This window comes from Pseudochaenichthys georgianus, chromosome 13, assembly GCF_902827115.2.
Source record: "Pseudochaenichthys georgianus chromosome 13, fPseGeo1.2, whole genome shotgun sequence".
Lineage (NCBI taxonomy): Eukaryota > Metazoa > Chordata > Actinopteri > Perciformes > Channichthyidae > Pseudochaenichthys > Pseudochaenichthys georgianus.
The window spans coordinates 19336794-19358354 of record NC_047515.1 but is presented as its reverse complement, the minus strand read 5'-3'; the positions used below and the strand labels follow the sequence as shown (position 1 = coordinate 19358354).

General features: G+C 40.4%; 1 protein-coding gene across 1 annotated transcript in view; it reads left to right on the top strand.

Moving 5' to 3' along the window:
- The first annotated feature begins 11401 nt into the window (after positions 1 to 11401).
- Positions 11402 to 21561, top strand: part of LOC117457313 (multidrug and toxin extrusion protein 1-like) — a 32700-nt gene continuing 22540 nt past the window's right edge. Inside the window, exons 1-4 of the mRNA XM_034097313.1 lie at positions 11402 to 11619; positions 20622 to 20723; positions 20814 to 20882; positions 20967 to 21115. Coding sequence (XP_033953204.1) covers positions 11488 to 11619; positions 20622 to 20723; positions 20814 to 20882; positions 20967 to 21115 — 452 coding nt within the window. The 5' untranslated portion in view covers positions 11402 to 11487. The remainder of the gene's footprint in view (positions 11620 to 20621; positions 20724 to 20813; positions 20883 to 20966; positions 21116 to 21561) is intronic.

Sequence of the window (21561 nt, the reverse complement as noted above, 5' to 3'; positions counted from 1 at the left end):
TAGAGGGCGGAGTTGTCGGGTTCAGGAGTTCCTCAAAGTGTTCCTTCCAACGCCCCAACACTCCATCAGTTGAGGTCAACAACGTCCCATCCTTACTGTACACAGCTTGGATGGTTCCCTGCTTCCCCCTCCTGAGGTGTCGGACAGTTTTCCAGAACAACTTTGGTGCCGCCCGAAAGTCCTTCTCCATGTCTTCTCCAAACTTCTCCCACCCGCTGCTTTGCCTCGGCCACGGATGAGGCTGCTGCCCTTCGGGCCTGTCGGTACCTTGCAACTGCCTCGGGAGTCCCCCGGGATAACAAATCCCTGAAGGCCTCCTTCTTCAGTCGGACGGCTTCCCTGACCACCGGTGTCCACCAGGAGGTTCGAGGGTTACCGCCCCTTGAGGCACCTAGGACCTTGAGACCACAGCTCCCCACCGCGGCTTCGGCAATAGAGGCTTTGAACACCGACCACTCTGGTTCAATGTCCCCAACCTCCACAGGAATGCCCGAAAAGCTCCGCCGGAGGTGCGAGTTGAAGGCCTCCTGAACTTGGGCCTCCTCCAGACGCTCCCAGTTCACCCGAACTACACGTTTGGGCTTACCAGGTCTATCCAGAAGCTTCCCCCGCCACTCGACCCAACTCACCACCAGATGGTGATCAGTTGACAACTCCGCCCCTCTCTTTACCCGAGTGTCGAAAACATACAGCCTCAGGTCCGATGATACGATAACGAAATCGATCATGGACCTTCTGCATAGGGTGCTCTGGTACCACGTACACTTATGAGCATCCTTATGTTCGAACATGGTGTTTGTTATGGCCAATCCATGACTAGCACAGAAGTCCAGTAACAAACCACCACTGATTCAGATCAGGGGGGCCGTTCCTCCCAATCACGCCCCTCCAAGTGTCTCCATCATTGCCCACATGTGCGTTGAAGTCTCCCAGCAAGACTAAGGAGTCCCCTTCAGGAGCCCCATACAGGACTCTTTCCAGGGTCTCCAAGAAGGCCGAATACTACACCTTGAGCAACTCCGGAGAAGAATAGAGTCCAACCCCTATCCAGAAGTAAGGTTCCAGAGCCGACGCTGTGCGTAGAGGTGAGCCCAACCAGATCCAACTGGTACCGCTCCACCTCCCGCACAAGCTCCGATCCTTCCCCCCCAGAGAGGTGACGTTCCACGTCCCCAAAGCCAGCTTCTGCCGCCCGGGTCTGGTCCGTCGATATTTCACATCATTAATCAGAATCTGCAAAGTAACAAAAATAAATGTAGTAGAGTAAAAATACCAGGTTAACCTCTGAATTGTAGTGGAGTAGAACAAAGTAGTACATGCTGCTGTAACACAAACATTTCCCAACTTGGGATCAATAAAGTATCTTATCTTAAGATGATCGATGGCTACTGCCATATTTGCTAAATGTGCATCTGAACCTTGACAAGTGCATGTTTCAGGCTTATCCATTAACAACAGGAGGGGTCACAGACATAAGACCAGCTGTTAAATAAAGCTCTTCTGACCTTAGCTGTCATGTGGTATTACAACCCAGTCTCACGGCATTTCGTGTTCACCAACACGACTTTTAATCTATTGATTCGTGTTCACCAACACGATTTGCCCCTTTTTTTCGTGTTGCACAGCACGATTTTAAAAGCAATGTATTTCTACTGGTAATGTGTTTCGTGCCTGCAGGCTGCAGCACGTCTTTTTCTCCGGTCGAGGAAGACCGGAAGCTGTGTGGTTCATAAAAACATGTTCTTACTCAATGTCAAGCCACAGTTATTGCTTTTATTTTAAATCGTATAATTTCGGACTTTTGTTGTCGTCTGTGAGGAAAATAAATGGGGCTCATAGCCTCAGGATACTGAAATCTGTATTTTTTTATCTTAATTTTTTTTCCTTCTAATTTGTTATTCTTTTCAAAATAACACACTGTTATTTACTTACCAATAACACAATTATCCTTGCTTTTATTTATTGGTTTAATTCCATAATCTCGGGCTTTTTTGGCGTCCGTCAGGAACTGAATTTCAAAATAAAGATAACCGGAAACAGACGTAGGCATTTCGAGCGATTACCCAAGATCCTCAGCTATGGTTTTAAGCTCGCTGATTGGATGTGTTAGCCGCAATGCATGCTGGGATTTGGTGTTTATATTATATGAAATCCGGAAAACATTTTAAAAGAATAAAATAATACTTAATTCCGAGTGCTCTTGCTTTTCTCTTTGAAAGTCATCATAACGGCATTGTAATACACGGTTCGGCTGCATTACATATTACAGATCTTCCGTAGTTCTTTATTTAGAGAGCCCTGATGAGAAGACCTTTGGAAAAACTGGAAGAAATGCCGCCGAAACTGAATACTTGACGTGGATCATAAATATATCAACAATTAAACAACATCTTCAATTTCTCCTCACACGATACGTCTCCTTGCAGTATCAACACTAATTCGGCTGACTTTTACATTTGATCTAATTCATAGATAGGTTATATTTACACCATAACGGTGCACAGCTGATAGAAAAGGACTGTAGTTTTTAAAGATATTACTGATTTTCGTTGAATGTAAGAACGTAAATACTGAGTCTGAAATAGTATAGCAATATGCTGTAAAATGATGTGAAAGCATGCAAAAACTATACATCTTCAGATGTTGTACATACACACTAATAATACAAAGTTATTATGGCTGTGTGTACCTTGTGTGCACCTCCTAGTGGTTAAAGCACGTTATTGAATTATTGTTTTTATGTGTTATATTTGATTAAAAAAATATTAAGAGTACATACTTTCATAGGGGGAAAGTATAAATATAGAAATATAGAATATATAAATCAAGAAGATACTATAAGTGATCTCTACAATAAAACAGTTTAGTGCAGGATGTACAAAGATATTAATAGGAGGAGGTGCAAAACAGAAAAACGGATTAACCTTTATTTAAACATTAAATAACAGATTAAGGTATTTGGGGGTATCTATCTACAGATAAATATTAAGCCTGACAAAGTACTTAACGTCTAATATATTGCTTTCCTGCAATGTTAACTATGTTGAAGCACTTATTTTAACTGATATTATACACATTAATTATACTCTTTGTGAGGGAAATATTTTGTTTAAGTGTTTGTACCAAAAAGCATTTTGTGTTTCACATAGGTCTGCCATAACTTAGAGCAGGGGTTTAAAGGTTTAAAGGTTAAAGGGTTAAAGGTTCCGCTTTCCTGTTGGGGGACTGTGACTAACTGCCAGAGGACTTTAACAGACTGTCTTTGTCTCTGAATCCATGTGTTTGTAATTATCGATCAGAAGACGCGCGAAATAGAGGCTCCTCCTTGATTATCTGTGTAGATTTGCGCTGTGTTTCTGTGTAATCTTCAGTGTTGGCTGGGGAATCACATGATGAAGTCGTGTGAGAACCCTGCCAATGCTCCCGGCCGTGGCTCTCAATAAACTCAGGTGTTTGATATAAAGCGGACTCCAGCCTCCATTCCTTCCATCAACATTGCTGAGCAGAAGTTTCTCTCACACTCTTATGTATGTAGATAGAATAAGAAATATGCAGAATATGACAGTTTAATGGTGGAGGTACACACATATTGATAGATGTCTTGTAATGCACTGTTGAGGAACCTGTGACCCAAGTTTTTCATTCATTGCATAACTACACCGTAGTTGTGTATGATATGTCAATAAACCTTTGAAGATCTTGAAAGGGATGTGCAAAATAGCCATAATATACAGTCTTTAATTAACTATTAGTAGAGAATAACGAGTAATGAATATACTTTATTACTTGTTTCCATTCATGTCAATTGCAGATACATGTTTAGTCTTCTCAAGCACCAACTATCAAATATCTCTCCTGATTGTTGGCACTTGACAATCACCTTCCCTGAATTTTACTCAGGTGTAACTAAAGTCTGATTTAAGGGTTGTTTATATTTCACATCATTAATCAGAATCTGCAAAGTAACTCAAATAAATGCAGTGGAGTAAAAATACCAGGTTAACCTCTGAATTGTAGTGGAGTAGAATTACAAAGTAGCAATGAGCTGTCATGTGGGTATAATGCTGCGCATTATGGACACAAGCGATTTTCACCCATTATTAATTATATGTTTTACATTTGATAACACCAATGTGTTTAATACTGGCAACTTCTAATTGTGGGAATAACGAAAACGTTCAGTAGAGACGTCCCGTAGAACATTTTGCGAAACACAATAGACAGCATGTGTAGTTCTGGGGGGGTGTTTGATTCCAGTTTTGGATAGTCTGGCGTGGTTTCGTTACATTTCACACAGCTGTTTGACGCTCTGCAACCTTACGGAACTGTAGTCCTAAACGATAGCTGGGGATTATGGGTAGTGTAGTGTCTTCGGCCATCCTAAACTCAGAAATGTTGACAATCGCAATGATGCTCGAAATGTCCCTTATAGGCCTACGTCTGTTTCCGGTTATTTTTATTTTGAAATTCAGTTCCTGACGGACACCAAAAAAGCCCGAGATAATGGAATTAAACCAATAAATAAAAGCAAGGATAATTGTGTGTTATTGGTGAGTAGATAACAGTGTGTTATTTTGAAAAGAATAACAAATTAGAAGGAAAAAAATATTTAAAATACAGATTTCAGTATCCTGAGGCTCTGAGCCCCATTTATTTTCCTCACAGACGGCAACAAAAGTCCGAAATTATACGATTTAAAATAAAAGCAATAATTGTGGCTTGATATTGAGTAAGAACATGTTTTTATGAACCACACAGCTTCCGGTCTCCCACGACCCGACCGGAGAAAAAGACGTGCTGCAGGCAGTAGAAATACATTGCTTTTAAAATCGTGCTGTGAAACACGAAAAAAAGGGGCAAATCGTGTTGGTGAACACGAATCAATAGATTAAAAATCGTGTTGGTGAACACGAAATGCCGTGAGACTGGGTTGGGTATTAATGCTGCCCATTATGGACACAAGCAATTTTCACCCATGTATTAATTATATGTTTTAAATTTGATAACACCAATGTGTTTCGTATCCCCTAAACCTCCAGGGATGTATACAGTTTAATACTGGCAACTTCTAATTGTGGGAAATACGAAAACGTCTTTTAAAACTACATTTCCCAGTAGAGACGTGCCATAGAACATGTTGCGAAACACACAATAGCCAGCAAGTGTAATTCTGGGGGGGGAGGGCCGGGCTGGACCCGTCCAAGTCCAGTTTTGGATAGTCTGGCGTGGTTCCATTCCATTTCAAAGAGCTGTTTGACAGCGTAACCTTAGAGGCTTCTCAATACTCAAATTTCCCTTCCTCAACTCCTCGAATCCTCGGTCCTCCGGTAGTGACCCGGAAATGAATTTCAGCGTGCCATTTTGAAGGACGTCACATTTCTCTAAATGCACACCGAGGACCGAGGATCGAGCGTCGAGGAGGCTCTCTGGAGGAGCTATAACCGAGGATACACTGATGGTTCCTCCACGGCTCCTCCGCGGATGCATTTCCGGGAACGGTGGAGGCGTGACGCACGGCCGGACTTATCTCAGCCAATGACAGCTCTGCATGCATCCCCTGGATATTATTTTAGAAACTGCTCTCATCGCAACGCGATGTTTACAGTGAGAACAGCTGTGAGGCCCGTGCAGAAAGCAGAGCAGTGTGTAAAATATATATCACTCAGTATAACAGACCTACTCTCTTTATTTGCTTTAGTTTAGTAGATATCTACAAAGAGTCGATATTTTTCTAAGACCATTTAGTGCTTCACATAATAAAATACACATCGGCTGTAGCCTGATGCTTTAGGAGCTGTAGGTGTGTGTGGTACAGTGTCGGTGCGTGTTGTACAGTGTGTATGTGTGTGTTGTACAGTACGCAGATGCGGCGGACAGACAGGTCTCAGTTGGTTTGGTGTCCTCTGCTTACTTTTAATACTTGCAAATACAACTTTTGGCCCGTAATTTCAATTCCTCATTTCAGCGACCAGAGAGAGGGGGGGTATATCCAGTCTCTGATTGTGTTGTTATTATGAGAGTGCTCTCATACTTTAAATTGCATATATTTATATAAATATATTTGTGTGTGTGTCCGCATCTGTAGCCTGTTATTGTCTCATTATACCGCACTCTCAATGAATTCAAAGTAAATATGTGGGGGAACAATGTTCAGCTGATCTAACAGAGATTATAAAATATGACAAAACACTCGACAGCTGATGCAGCTGTTGCCACGTAATAATGAACGGACGTCGCTTTAATATGACCGCTCAGAGGAGAGGAGTTCTCATTTATTTAAACGTCTGCTGCTTCCCCTTCTCTCTCCTCGCTTCCCCTCCTCGGTCCTCCGCTCGCGTCTCCTGTGGGCGGGACTAAGTCTCGAGGAGGGGAGTCGAGGAGGGGAGTCGAGGAGGGGACATTTAAGAATTGAGAAGCCTCTCTTGTCGCACTGCCACTCCAATATCCAATCACAGAGCTTGAGGGCTAATCACGGGGTTTGTAAAGCAAGGCGGATGTTGTAGTCCCAAACGATAGCTGGGGATTCTGGGTAGTGTAGTGTCTTCGGAAACTCTGTCTAAACTCCGAAAAAAACAATTTGTTTTCGCCGAATCGAAGGTTAAAAACACAAAAGCATTGTACACAATTTAAACCAATCAATATTGTGTAATTAACAAGGATAAACTGATGTTTTTGAGTGGATGAGTAATGGAGATATCACTGTGTAATCATTTGACATTGTGGGGAATACTTCCGGTTTTATTATGAAAACTTCGAGACCGGAAATACTGTTTTCACCCACGCTAACTTTACATGGAAGTTGCCCCATATACAGTACACGTTCTCCTGGCGAGACCTCAAATCATCTTCGTATATCTATCAAACTGTAGATCCTACACATCCACTGGACGTAGATTATAAAAGTACAATATACACTTCTCGCTAGAAATCTAATAAAAAAGCATTTTAATGGCCAAACTATTCCACAATTTAGGATTTTCCAGAGAGGGTTATTTGTGAATAAACGACCCTCCGGAGCGTTTGCAATCGACAGGAGCATGTTGTTTCTTACACGACCACTAGAGGTGCTACACTTTAAAACGTGAGTCTGGGTCGTATTTAGCTGCTGAACAATCGACCTATATGGTCGTTTTTTGTAGGAGGACAGCCTGGATTTTATTACCCATCTTAAAACTGTACATATATTGGGTCAATAAAATCCGTATTTTTGCACCTCAACCTGCACTCCTGGTTTTTCTCCTGGTCCTTCACAGTTACACACAAGGACAATACGCAGCCTGTTTGATACAATCAATTCTGCCTTGTACTTAAAGTCTTCTGAGTAGGTATGGTTTCAGTTAGCAATGTATCCAATTAAACTGCGGACAAGAGCCAGGCCAAAACAAGAGGACAGAGGGCCTTTCTTTACACTCTTCAGGTCGAGGCACATTCATACTGACCACGCTAAATAGTGGCCTTTGTCACCATTTAAATATCATTCAGAGTTTTCATTATTTCGGGTTATATTGTGTTTAAACAATGCATAATCCAAAACAATTTATTTGTAGCCAAATACTTTACAACACCTTCAACATATCATTTTCCATGACTCTTTTAGCAGGTTAATCCAGGTCAAGCATATCCAAACATTTCTGATTCAGTGAGCAGTCAGGTATCACTGTCATCTAAAGACTGCACCCAATACATTTTCTGTCAGAGTAATTTCATGTTTACTGTTTTCCAGTGTTGGGTGTAACGCGTTACAAAAGTAACGGAGTTACAGTAATATATTACTTTTTGCGTGTAACGAAGTAATGTAACGCAATTACTAATGAAATAGTGGGTAATATATTACCCGTTACAATGCTCAGTAACGCAGTTACAAACACATTTTAACCGAAATTAAATGGTGTTTGTGTTTTTTAACAATGTTACTAACATAGCAGCACTCTTCGTTGCCCGAAACTACGCAGCCCCTCTGCGGCCCGCAGGTGCCAGCCAGGATACCACGGCAAAACAGAGCCTGCCCAGGTATATCTAAACAAGTACCCGCCTGTACAGTGGGGTTAGGTGGTCATTTTGCAGCTCGTGGTATACAAATAGACAAGGGCTAGAATATGTGAAAATAGGGCCATATTCTGCCATGCCTGTAGAAATGTTGGGTCAAAAATAATGCATACAATAGCACAGATGCCTTCACCACGAATGGCTATAAAGATATCTCATATCCCAAGCTTATCAACAAGCTAATGTTGCAGCTGAAATGATCTCCAGGTCACAAATTCAACCTCATTTGTTTTATCAGCACAGTTTTGAAGCTTTTGTGCTTTTCTTTGCCATAGTCCACTTTGGACTATATGAGATATTTCAGGATTGCACTTTTAACTCACTTGAAATGTTCTCACTTGCTTGGTTTCAAAACATAACAAATGCCATAATCTGTTCATTGGGGACCAGCAATGCTATTTTTCATTGCTGTTGCCGGCCACTATTGCTCATGTAAACCTACTACTGCTGCGCCCCCTGTAACCTCAGAGGCACCCTGAGTAATTTTGTTCTGGAACCGGGCCTGTATGGCCATAAACTAAACACACTACAGAGCCCATTCCGTGTCCTGTTAGTGTTTACTTCCTGTCTGCCTTCTTCTGGTGATTTATCTGACGTCCAGCGCTCCGTCTTTTAACCTCTTTTCTTTTCTCTTTCTTGATCCTCCTTAGCAACCTTCATTATAGTCCTTGACAGTGGTCTGTACTGTGTTAACAACATGTCACATGTTAAGAATTTACAATCAGAATCGAGTATTCAACTAACCCGGTGTAATACAAGTTGTTAGTAGCCTTAGGGCCTAACACAGTTGTTATGCTATAACCACATTGCCCTTCATTGGACTGCATAATGAGCTGCACTAACTACATTTTAGCATTTAAAATACCTAGCCATTCTTTGCGGTTATTTTGGTGAAAGTAACTAGAAAAGTACTAAGTACATGTAACTCATTACATTTCAGAGACAGTAATTTTGTAATGTAACTTATTACTTTCAAAAGAGAGTAATAAGTCATATGTAATATATTACATTTTGGAAGTAACTTGCCCAACACTGCTGTTTTCTCCATGGTATTCATTGCCAGGGATATGCACTCATAAACTTCACCTTATAGAGCATATTCTCCTTTCGGACACTTGTTTTGCATGTTACACACGCTCAAAAACAGGGTGAGGGATGACTCGTCGAGCTGTTTTGACCACAGATCATGTTGTTCTTCACAACCATTCACTTCCCTAAAAAGGACATTTTGATACGTAATAAGAGGCTAAGAAATGCAACCCTGCTATTGTGTCCCTCTTTTAAGGTTGTCAAGAGACTGTTTTCATGTAAATGCCTGCTTAATTAAGCCTCAAATTGACTTTAAACAGTCAGCTGGTTCAAAGATGCTGCCTGTTTTTTCTCTTGTATGTCAAAAAAGCACATTTTGGTGACCATAGAGCGTGTGACTTTATCCCATAATTCCTTTCCTTAAGAACCACAGTAAAGGATCACATGCTGTTGGAATTATTTGATGTAACAAACAAACAGAGCAATTTTCCTCTTAAAGATTATTGTGAAATATATTTTTAAGATCGTTTTCATGCTCCTGTAGCCAAAATAAATGACAGTCATGGCTGCACTTGATGTCGGGGTGTATTTTTAACCTTACTCGGTCATCAAGATTGTGTATGAACATGAACATGTCCTGTTAGGGAATAAATAAAACACATCATTATCTTGTACATTTCTTTTAAATATTTGAATTAGATACATTGTAAGATGCTTACTCTATAGTGACATTAATATGCCTTTAATTATTCTTATAATAAATCAAACCATCCTGGAATTTGATAATTGGGGTTTTAATGGCAAAGAGAATAAAATCCATTGGATACTTTTTGAGGCCAGCCACAACAATAGCTTTTGTCAGACCTCTAATATAACAATTTAAGGAGGCACACACAAACTCAATTATCTTATCTAATAACCCGTTATATCTTAATTTAAGGGTATGAATGTCATGATTTCTGAAAAATGTAGCATCCTTTAATAGAAAAAAAACGTTACAAATATATTTTGTACTTACATTTGTTAATTTTACTAACTTACAGGTATTAATTTAGGAGTTATTTAATCGACCTTATTCTAAATGAGTCTAATAAGGCCAGTAACTCATTAGTTACCCTGGTAAATCATTAACAAAAGTCAAGTTATTTGTAACGCCTTATGAATCTAACAAGTCTTTCAACAACATTGTAGAGCTAAAATTACGTATTAGGGCTAAGTAGTAGATAAAACAACTAATACAAATTCAATAATAATAATTAAAAAAAGGCGATTTGGAAATAGGCCTATTACATGATGTGAATAAGGACCAGCCATCTTCAGTTAAGAGGTTTGGTGATGAATAATTTATTTTATCTGTGATGTGATATGTTTCTAAAAGACTTTGGAAAGCACTGAGAACTTGAACTTGAAGAACTATGGTATGGTCAGATTGAATGTGTTGTTGGGAAATGGCTCCATCTGTTGGTACATAACAGCACCAACATCAACGTCTCTGGTTTATTGAGTATTTAATGCCAAATAATCAAGTTTCCATCGCTCTGTGGGATAAATTGTCTATCAGAGTTGATATATGCAATTTTATATAGGCTAAGTAGCTCTACTATGGTATCATTTCAAGTTAAAATGTAAAAATGTAAGATATAATTTAGGTATCCTGTTTCGAAAATAATTCATAACAATAATAATAATATTAGGCCTACTCCTAATTAGTTTTTGCGGACACGCTATTTAAATGTAGTGTCATTATATTTGCGTCCAACAAAGTCAAGTCATGCTGCAAACCTGCTCAAAATATTTAAACTATAGTAATAACTGAAGCTGAATTTCAGGCTCTGAGAATTAAATGTTGATATAGGCTACTGTTTTATTTTGTATTAAAACATAAATAAAGCGATAGCATTTCTAAAGTTTGAGCATGGATGTATTTAGTCAGCAGCTTGATTTTGCCGTTCTCTGTTAGATTTACATTTTCCCAGATAGAATTTTTACACATTTACAGCATTGCCATTATAATCCTCGTGTCTTTATTTTGAAAAATTATTTTGAATTATTATTTTTTTTAATTCTGGTCCACTTAGGCTAACTGCTTTTCTTCATTCTTCAATACAAAACGGAACATTTAATGAACCGTTTTTTAAAAATTGATATATAATGATAAGATTCGATTATAGCTTATTTTTCTGGGAAAATGTACCGAAGTCTTGGTGAAACTGAAACCTAATAGATTTGCTGTCATGGGGATATCGGTGAGGCGGCATACGGTTTCCCCATTGAAATATGACCTTTTCACCACCAGGAAGTGACTAACTTACTTTCACGTGATTGTTTATTGCAGCGTTCACACCTTCTCTTTGACTGAGCCGAGGGGCCCTGACAGCATCACACTGAGTATAGACGGAGCAATACTGAATCATGGAGAGCAACACTCAGAGATCCCCTCTGTCTTCATGGAGGGACTGCTTTGTATTAAAACGGATCCGCATGTTGGCCCCTGTTGGTTTCAAGACAGAAATAAAAGAGTTGTGCACGCTGGCCGGACCAGTGGTGAGTAGCCTGTATATATGTAGGCCTACCTACAGACAATGTCCATGATGATCTATTCTAAATAATGTACTAAATAAAACAATCAAAAGTAACATTAGTTTAATTGGACTATTATTAATTAAATGTGTGTTGTGTAGACAGGCCATGTTAACATTGAACAAATAGGCTCATATCTTATTATTATGTGTGGTCAGGGGCGGACTGGCCATTCGGAATACCGGGAGTTTCCCCGGTGGGCCGGTAGCCGTATACCGAAGTGGGCCGGTCGGACAATTCACTAGCACACTTTGAGCCGGCAGCACTACTGACAGTTAAGAAGTAGACAGAAGAACAAATACTTTATTAATGCCACAAAGGGAAATTCAATCTGTCAATATATTACAAATGCACACATACAAACTGAAAGTAGTTCCAAGTTGTGTAATTAAGTGCAAGTCTATTGTAACATTGACTAAAAGTAGGGTTGCCAACTTCCAGAAATGGCGAAACGGGATATATGCATGTGTCCCCCGCGGGCGTGCGCACGAAGATTTTCGGGTTTCTGAGGGATTTAGTTACTTTTTTGTGTTACTTTATTTCGGGTTAGGGTTATGTTATTTAATTATTTTGGGGGAGCCAGCCCCGAGGGTTCGAAAATGTTTTTGGGGGTCAAACCCCCCAAAACCCTCAAAATGCATAGAAAACTATTCTTTCACACACAGTGACGTCACGAGCTACCCACAATGCAACGCGCGTCATATATATATATAAATACGCCATTTTCCTGGAGGTGCTAATATCCTGGAGGTGCTAATATAAACAACACATCCTCACTCCCAGGTCGGCCTATGTTGACGTTATGTCAAGTCCCCTGCCGGCTTTTTCCAACGCAAGGGGGGGGGGCCCTTAGCGTCCATTTTCAACGCAAGGGGGGGGCCTTAGCGTCCATTTTCAATGCAAGGGGGGGGCCCTTAGCGTCAATTTTCAGCTTTCCGGGATGTTCATGTGCTTCTATGGACGCTCATGGAAGCACGGCATTCGTTTGTGTCAACTGCCCTTAAAGGCAATGAAGACACTACACTACCCAGAATCCCCTGCTATCGTTTGGACTACACCATGTGCTCTGTTTGACAAACCCCGTGATAGTCCTCAAGCTCTGTGATTGGAGAGTGTGCTCCGAGGGTTACCAAGCCTCGAACAGCACTTGAAATGGGATGGAACCACGGCAGACTGTTCAAAACTGGATTTGAACGGGTCCACCGCGTCCCCCCCTCCCCCACCCCCGTCCCCAGAACTACACATGCTGGCTATTCTGTTTCGCAACATGTTCTCTATGGCACGTCTCTACTGGGAGTTGTAGTTTTAAAAGACGTTTTCGTATTTCCCCATAATAAGAAGTTGCCAGTATTAAACTGTGTACATCCCTGGAGGTTTAGGGGACAGGAAACACTCACATTTAAAAACATATAATTAATAAATGGGTGAAAATTGCTGGTGCCCATAATGGGCAGTATTAATATATATACCCACACGCCAGCTAAGGTCAGAAGAGCTTTATTTAACAGCTGGACTTATGTTTGTGACCCCTCCTGTTGTTAATTGATAACATTACATTACATTACATTAATTGATAAGCCTGAAACATGCACTTGTCAAGGTTCAGAGGCACATTTTGCAAATATGGCAGTAGCCATCGATAAGCTTAAGATAAGATATACTTTATTGATCCCAAGTTGGAACATTTGCGTTACATCAGCATGTGTAACAGTTAAATATGCAGTGGTGTTTATTTGAAAATCATTTAGTATAATCACACAAATTCTGTGTTTTATATTTAACAATTCTGTGTTCTTTATTTATTTATTGATTGTTCAAGGCCGGAGATGAAATATCTGCATACATCATAAGAGTATAATACATTATGTATAATATCAGTTAAAATAAGTGCTTCAACATAGTTAACATTGCTGGAGGTATGCACACATATTGATATATGTCTTGTAATGCACTGTTGAGGAACCTGCGACCCAAGTTTTTCATTCAGTGCAGAACTACACCATAGTTGTGTAGGCCTATATGATATGTCAATAAACCTTAGAACATCTTGAAATCTTGAACGGGATGTGCAAAATAGTCATTATATACAGTCTTTAATTAACTATTAGTAGAGAATAACGAGTAATGAATATACTTTATTAATATCTAATAATAAAAATAATGAAATTCAATAACATGCTTTAACCACCAGGTGTCTCTTTATATCATCTGTGCACCTTTATGGTGTAAATACAGCCTATCTACCAATTGGATCAAATATAAAAGTGAGCCGAATTAGTGTTGATACGTCAAGGAGACGTATTGTGTGAAAAGAAATGTAAGATGTTGTTTAATGGCTGATATATTTATGATCCACGTCACGTTTTCAGTTCCTCATGTTTGTCTTCTCATCAGGGCTCTATAAATACAGAACTACGGCAGATATGTAATATTTAATGCAGCCGAACCGTGTATTACAATGCCGTTATGTGATGACTTTCAAAGAGAAAAGCAAGCACACTCGGAATAAGGTATTATTTTATTTGTTTTAAATGTTTTCGGTCTGTTTCCGGTATTTGTTAATGACGATGTGCTGTGAGATGTGAGACTGGAATTGCACAGGGGGAAATAACGTATCTTTAGATGCGGATTTTGTTAAACTAATATGTTTGCGCTGTGGACCAACACTATACATTGACGGGGAAGGGGGTAGCAATAAAGATAACACACCATTAAACAGTTACACAACATAACAGAAATAATATCGATAGCAGCGTCCCTAGCAACCACCTTGGAACAATGAAAACGTTGGACGCAATTTCCTGAAGTAATCTTCGTAATAACTAGCAAACTAAAGATCATGTACATCCACTGCACACATAATCTGAAATAACAACTCATATTTCCTCGCATCAAATGACATCAAAACGCATTTTAATGGCCAAACTAACTTTAAAATAGGCATTTTACACCCAGAATAAAACGAAGTTCGGCCATGTTTTCTTTTTCTGCAGGGAGAAATGATAGCTGGGGATTCTGGGTAGTGTAGTGTCTTCTGCCCCCCCCCCCCCCGAAAAAAAGATTTGTTTTCTCCGAATCGAAGGGGAAAAATACAAAAGCATTGCACACAATTTAAACCAATCAATGTTGTGTAATTAACAAGGATAATCTGGTGTATTTTAGTCGATGAGTAGTGCAGATATCACTGTAAAATCAATCGTCAGTAAGGGGAATATTTACTTCCGGGTGTACAATTCTCCGCTATCCAATGAGAATGGACGCTCACATTGCCTTTAAGGGCAGTCGACACAAACAAATGCCGTGCTTCCATGAGCGTCCATAGAAGCACATGGACATCCCGGAAAGCTGAAAATGGACGCTAAGGCCCCCCCCCTTGCGTTGAAAAATGGACGCTAAGGCCCCCCCCCCTTGCGTTGAAAATGGACGCTAAGGCCCCCCCCCATTGCGTTGGAAAAAGCCGGCAGGGGACTTGACATAACGTCAACATAGGCCGACCTGGGAGTGAGGATGTGTTGATATAAACAGCTATCTAAAGTAGCCAGGCAGAGCGCACTAGATTTTTTTTCTGAATTAACGACCGAAGAAATCGCTGCATGTCTTCGGATTACATCTCTGGATTTGAGGGGTGTGCTCTAGGTCGTTAACATCGTAAACTAGAGCTGTGTGGGTTGTCGGATTGCCCTTACAAGACTGCCTGCAGATGTATGGAAAAACGAACCTTGAAAGTGACCTTCGTCGATTTTGGCTGCATCTACGTCTAATTTCTGGAAACACCAGGTGAATACCCCACTTGTCACAATAATATTATCATGCGATTGCATATATGTGGTATTTTAGAGTTGACTAGATATTGATTAAGGTCATATATCATATTGACTATGATATTCTGCTTGCACCTCGCGTGAAATGGCGGATACCGGAAGTACGGTGTCGCACTCGGCCCAATACCCGTATGTGTGTGTGAAAGAATGCATACCTACAACACAATACAAACACAATGGTTTACAGCTGCATTAGGGCTACTACATCACATTGTACATCAGCATGTTCAAATCGGATAGGTGGGCACTAGGGACATCTGGGCACCTCGATGTACAATTGGCTATTTTGTCCAAATGTTAAAAAATAAAATATTTGAAAAATGGTATTAAGTAATGCAAAGTATACATGAAGTGAACATGCATGGTACATCGTTATTAGACTTAATGTTATCCTTCAACCAACCATTTTCCCAGCATTTTCCCATCAATCAGCTGACTGACTCTCTCTCACACACACGCAGAAGACCCGAGACAGATCTCCACTCACGGGCTTTACCCAACTGTGTTTTTCTTACCACTGTTTTGTTGTAAGTCTTTTCTTTTTAGAAGGGCCAGGGCCCAGAACCATATCCTCTCTCTCTTCTCCTCTTTCATTATCACCTCCTCCACCGGCAGCGCTCATTTCCCCACACAACTGAACAGGCTGACATGCCACACAAACAATGATGCCGCGGTCCTAGCGCCCTTCGCATACAGCACACAAAACACACAGGCACGCAGCCAGACACACTGGCCCTTTCTCATTTCTCTAACTCCCCTCCTCGACTCCCCTCCTCGACTCCTATCCGCGATACTTAGTCCCCGCCCACAGGAGATGCGAGCGGAGGAGCCGAGGAGGGGAACCGAGGAGAGAGGAGGGGAAGCAGCAGGCGGTTAGAGAAATGAGAACTCCTCTCCTCTGAGCGGTCATTTTAAAGAGACGTCCATTAATGATGACAAGAGGCACAGCAGCCCTCTGTCTGATGGACAGATGTGTTCATGACCACTTCTATATTACTTTGATTCATTCACAGTGCGGTATAATGAGACAATAACCAACACACTCTCACTCCCTAAGCGTCCAATAGCGACGTTTGGTCAGTGTCCGTGGCGTCCAATTGTGACGCTCCTAGGCTCCTTCAGCGTCATAAAGGGACGCAAATAGCTTTCAAACTGATTGCAATGTATTCCCATCTGCGTCGGGATTTGACGCTCATGGAAGCACGGCATTCGTTTATGCCGGCCCGCCCTTAAAGGCAATGTGAGCATCCATTCCCATTGGATAACTGAGAATTTTACACCCGGAAGTAAGTACTCCTCTTACTGTCGATTGATTTTACAGTGATATCTGCACTACTCATCGACTAAAAAACACCAGATTATCCTTGTTAATTACACAACATTGATTGGTTTAAATTGTGAACAATGCTTTTGTATTTTTCCCCTTCGATTCGGAGAAACAAATATGTTTTCTGAGTAAGGATGGCAGAAGACACTACACTACCCAGAATCCCCAGCTATCGTTTGGCCTACACCATGTGCTCTGTTTGACAAACCCCGTTTTTTTCACCATTCATTCCGATGGCTGGCGTCTATGTCACGTGATCTTCAATGTCTCCCTGCAGAAAAAGAAAACATGGCCAAACTTCGTTTTATTCTAGTTGTAAAATGCCTATTTTAAAGTTAGTTTGGCCATTAAAATGCGTTTTGATGTCATTTGATGCGAGAAATATGAGTTGTTATTTCAGATTATGTGTGCAGTGGATGTACATGATCTTTAGTTTGCTAGTTATTACGAAGATTACTTCAGGAAATCGCGACGTTTTCATTGTTACCAAGGTGGTTGCTAGGGACGCTGCTATCGATATTATTTCTGTTACGTTGTGTAACTGTTTAATGGTGTTATCTTTATTGCTACCCCCTTCCCCGTCAATGTATAGTGTTGGTCCACAGCCTAAACATATTAGTTTAACAAAATCCGCATCTAAAGATAGCCTACGTTATTTCCCCCCTGTGCAATTCCAGTCTCAAATCTCACAGCACACCGTCATTAACAAATACCGGAAACAGACCGAAATAATAATAATACCTTATTCCGAGTGTGCTTGCTTTCTCTTTGAAAGTCATCACATAACGGCATTGTAATAGACGGTTCGGCTGCATTACATATTACATATCTGCCGTAGTTCTGTATTTATAGAGCCCTGATGAGAAGACAAACATGAGGAACTGAAAACTTGACGTGGATCATAAATATATCAGCCATTAAACAACATCTTACATTTCTTTTCACACAATGCGTCTCCTTGCAGTATCAACACTAATTCGGCTCACTTTTATATTTGATCCAATTGGTAGATAGGCTGTATTTACACCATAAAGGTGCACAGTTGATATAAATGGACACCTGGTGGTTAAAGCATGTTATTGAATTTCAATATTTTTATTATTAGATATTAATACGATCCCTATAAAGTATATTCATTACTCGTTATTCTCTACTAATTGTTAATTAAAGACTGTATGTAATGACTATTTTGCACATCCCTTTCAAGATTTCAAGATTTTCTAAGGTTTATTGACATATCATATAGGCCTACACAACTGTGGTGTAGTTCTGCACTGAATGAAAAACTTGGGTTGCAGGTTCCTCAATAGTGCATTACAAGACATCTATCAATATGTGTGCATACCTCCAGCAATTTTAACTATGTTGAAGCACTTATTTTAACTGATATTATACATAATGTATTATACTCTTATAGATGTATGTAGATATTTCATCTCCGGCCTTGTCAGGTATTGAACAATCAATAAATAAAGAACACAGAATTGTTGAATATAAAACACAGAATTTATGTGATTATACTAAATGATTTTCAAATAAACACAACTGCATATTTAACTGTTACAAATGCTGATGTAACGCAAATGTTCCAACTTGGGATCAATAAAGTATATCTTATCTTAAGCTGATCGATGGCTACTGCCATATTTGCACAATGTGCCTCTGAACCTTGACCTTGTTTCAGGCTTATCAATTAATGTAATGTAATATTATCACAGGGGTCACACACATAAGACCAGCTGTTAAATAAAGCTCTTCTGACGCGGTGGACCCGTTCAAATCCAGTTTTGGACAGTCTGCCGTGGTTCCATCCCATTTCAAGTGCTGTTCGAGAATCGGCTTAACCCTCGGAGCACACTCTCCAATCACAGAGCTTAAGGACTATCACGGGGTTTATCAAGAGCACATGGTGTAGTCCAAACGATAGCTGGGGATTCTGGGTAGTGTAGTGTCTTCTGCCATCCTTTACTCCTGGGAATGGACGCTCACATTACCTTTAAGGGCAGCCGACATAAACGAATGCCGTGCTTCCATGAGCTTCAAATCCCGACGCAGATGGGAATACATTGCAATCAGTTGAAAGCTATTTGCGTCTCTTTATGACGCTGAAGGAGCCTAGGAGCGTCACAATTGGACGCCACGGACACTGACCAAACGTCGCTATTGGACGCTTAGGGAGTGAGAGTGTGTTGCAATAACAGGCTACAGATGCGGACACACACACACACATATATATTTATATAAATATATACAATTTCAGAATCAAACAGAGCACTCTCATAATAACGTAACACTATCGGAGACTGAATATACCCCCCCCCCCCCCCTCTCTGGTCGCTACAATGAGGAAAATAAATTACGGGCCAAAAGTTTTATTTACAAGTATTAAAAGTAAGCAGAGGACACCAAACCAACTGAGACCTGTCTGTCCGCTGCATCCACGCACTGTACAACACACACACCTACACGCTGTACCACACACACCTACACACTGACTGTACCACACACACTTACACACTGTACCACACACACACCACACACACACGCACATACAGTTCCTAAAACAGGCTACAGCCGTTGTGTATTTTATTATGTGAAGCACTAAATGGTTTTAGAATTTTTTTTAAATATCGACTCTTTGTAGATATCTACTAAACTAAAGCAAATAAAAAGAGTAGGCCTGTTATACTGAGTGATATATATTATACACACTGCTCTGCTTTCTGCACGGACCTCACAGCTGTTCTCACTGTAAACATTGCGTCGCGATGAAAGCAGTTAATAAAATAATATCCAGGGGATGCATGCAGAGCTGTCATTGGCTGAGATAAGTCCGGCCGTGCGTCACATCTCTGTTCCCGGAAATACATCCACGAAGGAGCCGTGGAGGACCGTGGAGGACCCATCAGTGTATCCTCGGTTATAGCTCCTCCAGAGAGCCTCCTCGACGCTCGATCCTCGGTCCTCGAAGTGCATTTAGAGAAATGAGATGTCCTTCAACATGGCGCGCTGAAATTCATTTCCGGGTCACTACCAGAGGACAGAGGGATCGAGGAGGGGGATTTGATGAAATGAGAAAGGGCCACTGCATTGCGCGCAAACAGAAAAATATTTTTTATTTTTCCCTTTACACGGGAGTCCGGGACAAACATGGTCCCGTACGGGACACGCCCCTTTTGGCTCAAATACGGGGCGTCCCGGCTAATACGGGACGGTTGGCAACCCTAACTAAAAGACCTGTCCAGGGTTTCACTGATATTCATTTTATCAGCACTGCTGGAAAATGTCACATGATCATTTATGTCCTCTGCTCTGGTGTTTTGAGTGGTGTTGCCCACTATACGAAATGGAAATATGATGTCTTCAACAGCAAGTCTGACATCGTTTGAGGATACCAGCAAACACCACATACTGTATAACACTGCTCACACGTACCACAACACAGGGAATACGATTTAAAAAGAGTTAGCTTCTTTACAGTAGCTAACTCTGAGGATGCCCTATAGTCACAGTCCACCTGTTGAAGACCCATGGACTAAATAATAGGCTCGATGGTAAAATGTAGTAAAACATTTATTTAAAAAGGCCCAAAATAGTTTGCAGGCAAAAAGGTAATTTAACTTACTCAAAGTTGAAGGTAGCTGAAACACTCCCCAACAATCAATCAATCAATCAATGTTTATTTATATAGCCCAATATCACAAATGTTACATTTGTCTCAGTGGTCTTCACAGTTCACTTCAACAGTGTAAACTACTACACTGAGTATGTGTTTGTTGTCTTAGTTACTTTTGATTAATTTTTATTTTTCTCAACAGGTCTTGTCCCATCTTATGGCTTATACATTGGGTTTTGTAAGTGCTATTTTCTGTGGCCATCTGGGTACGGTGGAGCTGGCAGGGGTGTCTTTGGCTACATCAGTAAGTACAGTACAGTAATGTTTTTCCAGTGAAAGGTAAACCAATAAATAAAACCGAAATCATCCACTAATGTTTTGGTTAAATCCTCAGGTTATTAATGTTATAGGTATATCTGTTGGAAGCGGTTTGGCTTCAGCATGTGATACTTTGATTTCTCAGGTATGAGCTTTAGCCTGACATATAATATTTTTCATCAGGTGTGATAAGTATCGACTGAACAATTAAAATACTTTCTGTTTTTAGACTTATGGGAGCCAAAACCTTCTGAGGATTGGAGTCATTCTTCAGAGGGCAATCCTCATTTTGTTACTGGCTTGTTTCCCATGTTGGGCAATTCTCATCAACACAGAGGCCCTTCTTTTGGCTGTCAAACAAGAGCCAGAGGTAGCCAGGTAAGCTGTGAACTGCTTTAGTTTGTTGTTTTATTCTTCTTGTTCTTTATTTATTGTAAGAAAAGAGTATACAGTGGAGGAAATACGTTTTTGATGCCCTGCAGATTTTGTTAGTTTGCCCACTTACAAAGACATTAATAGTCTATAATGTTATAGTTTTCTTTTACTAATGAGAGAGAGAATATAAAAAAGAAAATCCAGAAATTGACATTATATAAAAGATACAAATTGATTTGCATTTAACTGTGAGAAATAAGTATTTGATCCCCATGCAAAACATGTCTTAGTACTTGGTGTACAGTAGACACCCTTGTTGGGCAGAGGTCTTGTAGTTTAGGTTTATTGTCCTACTGGAAGACCCATCCATGACCCATTTTCAGTGTCCTGGCTGACGGAAGGAGGCTATCAGCCAATATTTTTCCGGTACACGTACATCCTCTCCTCGA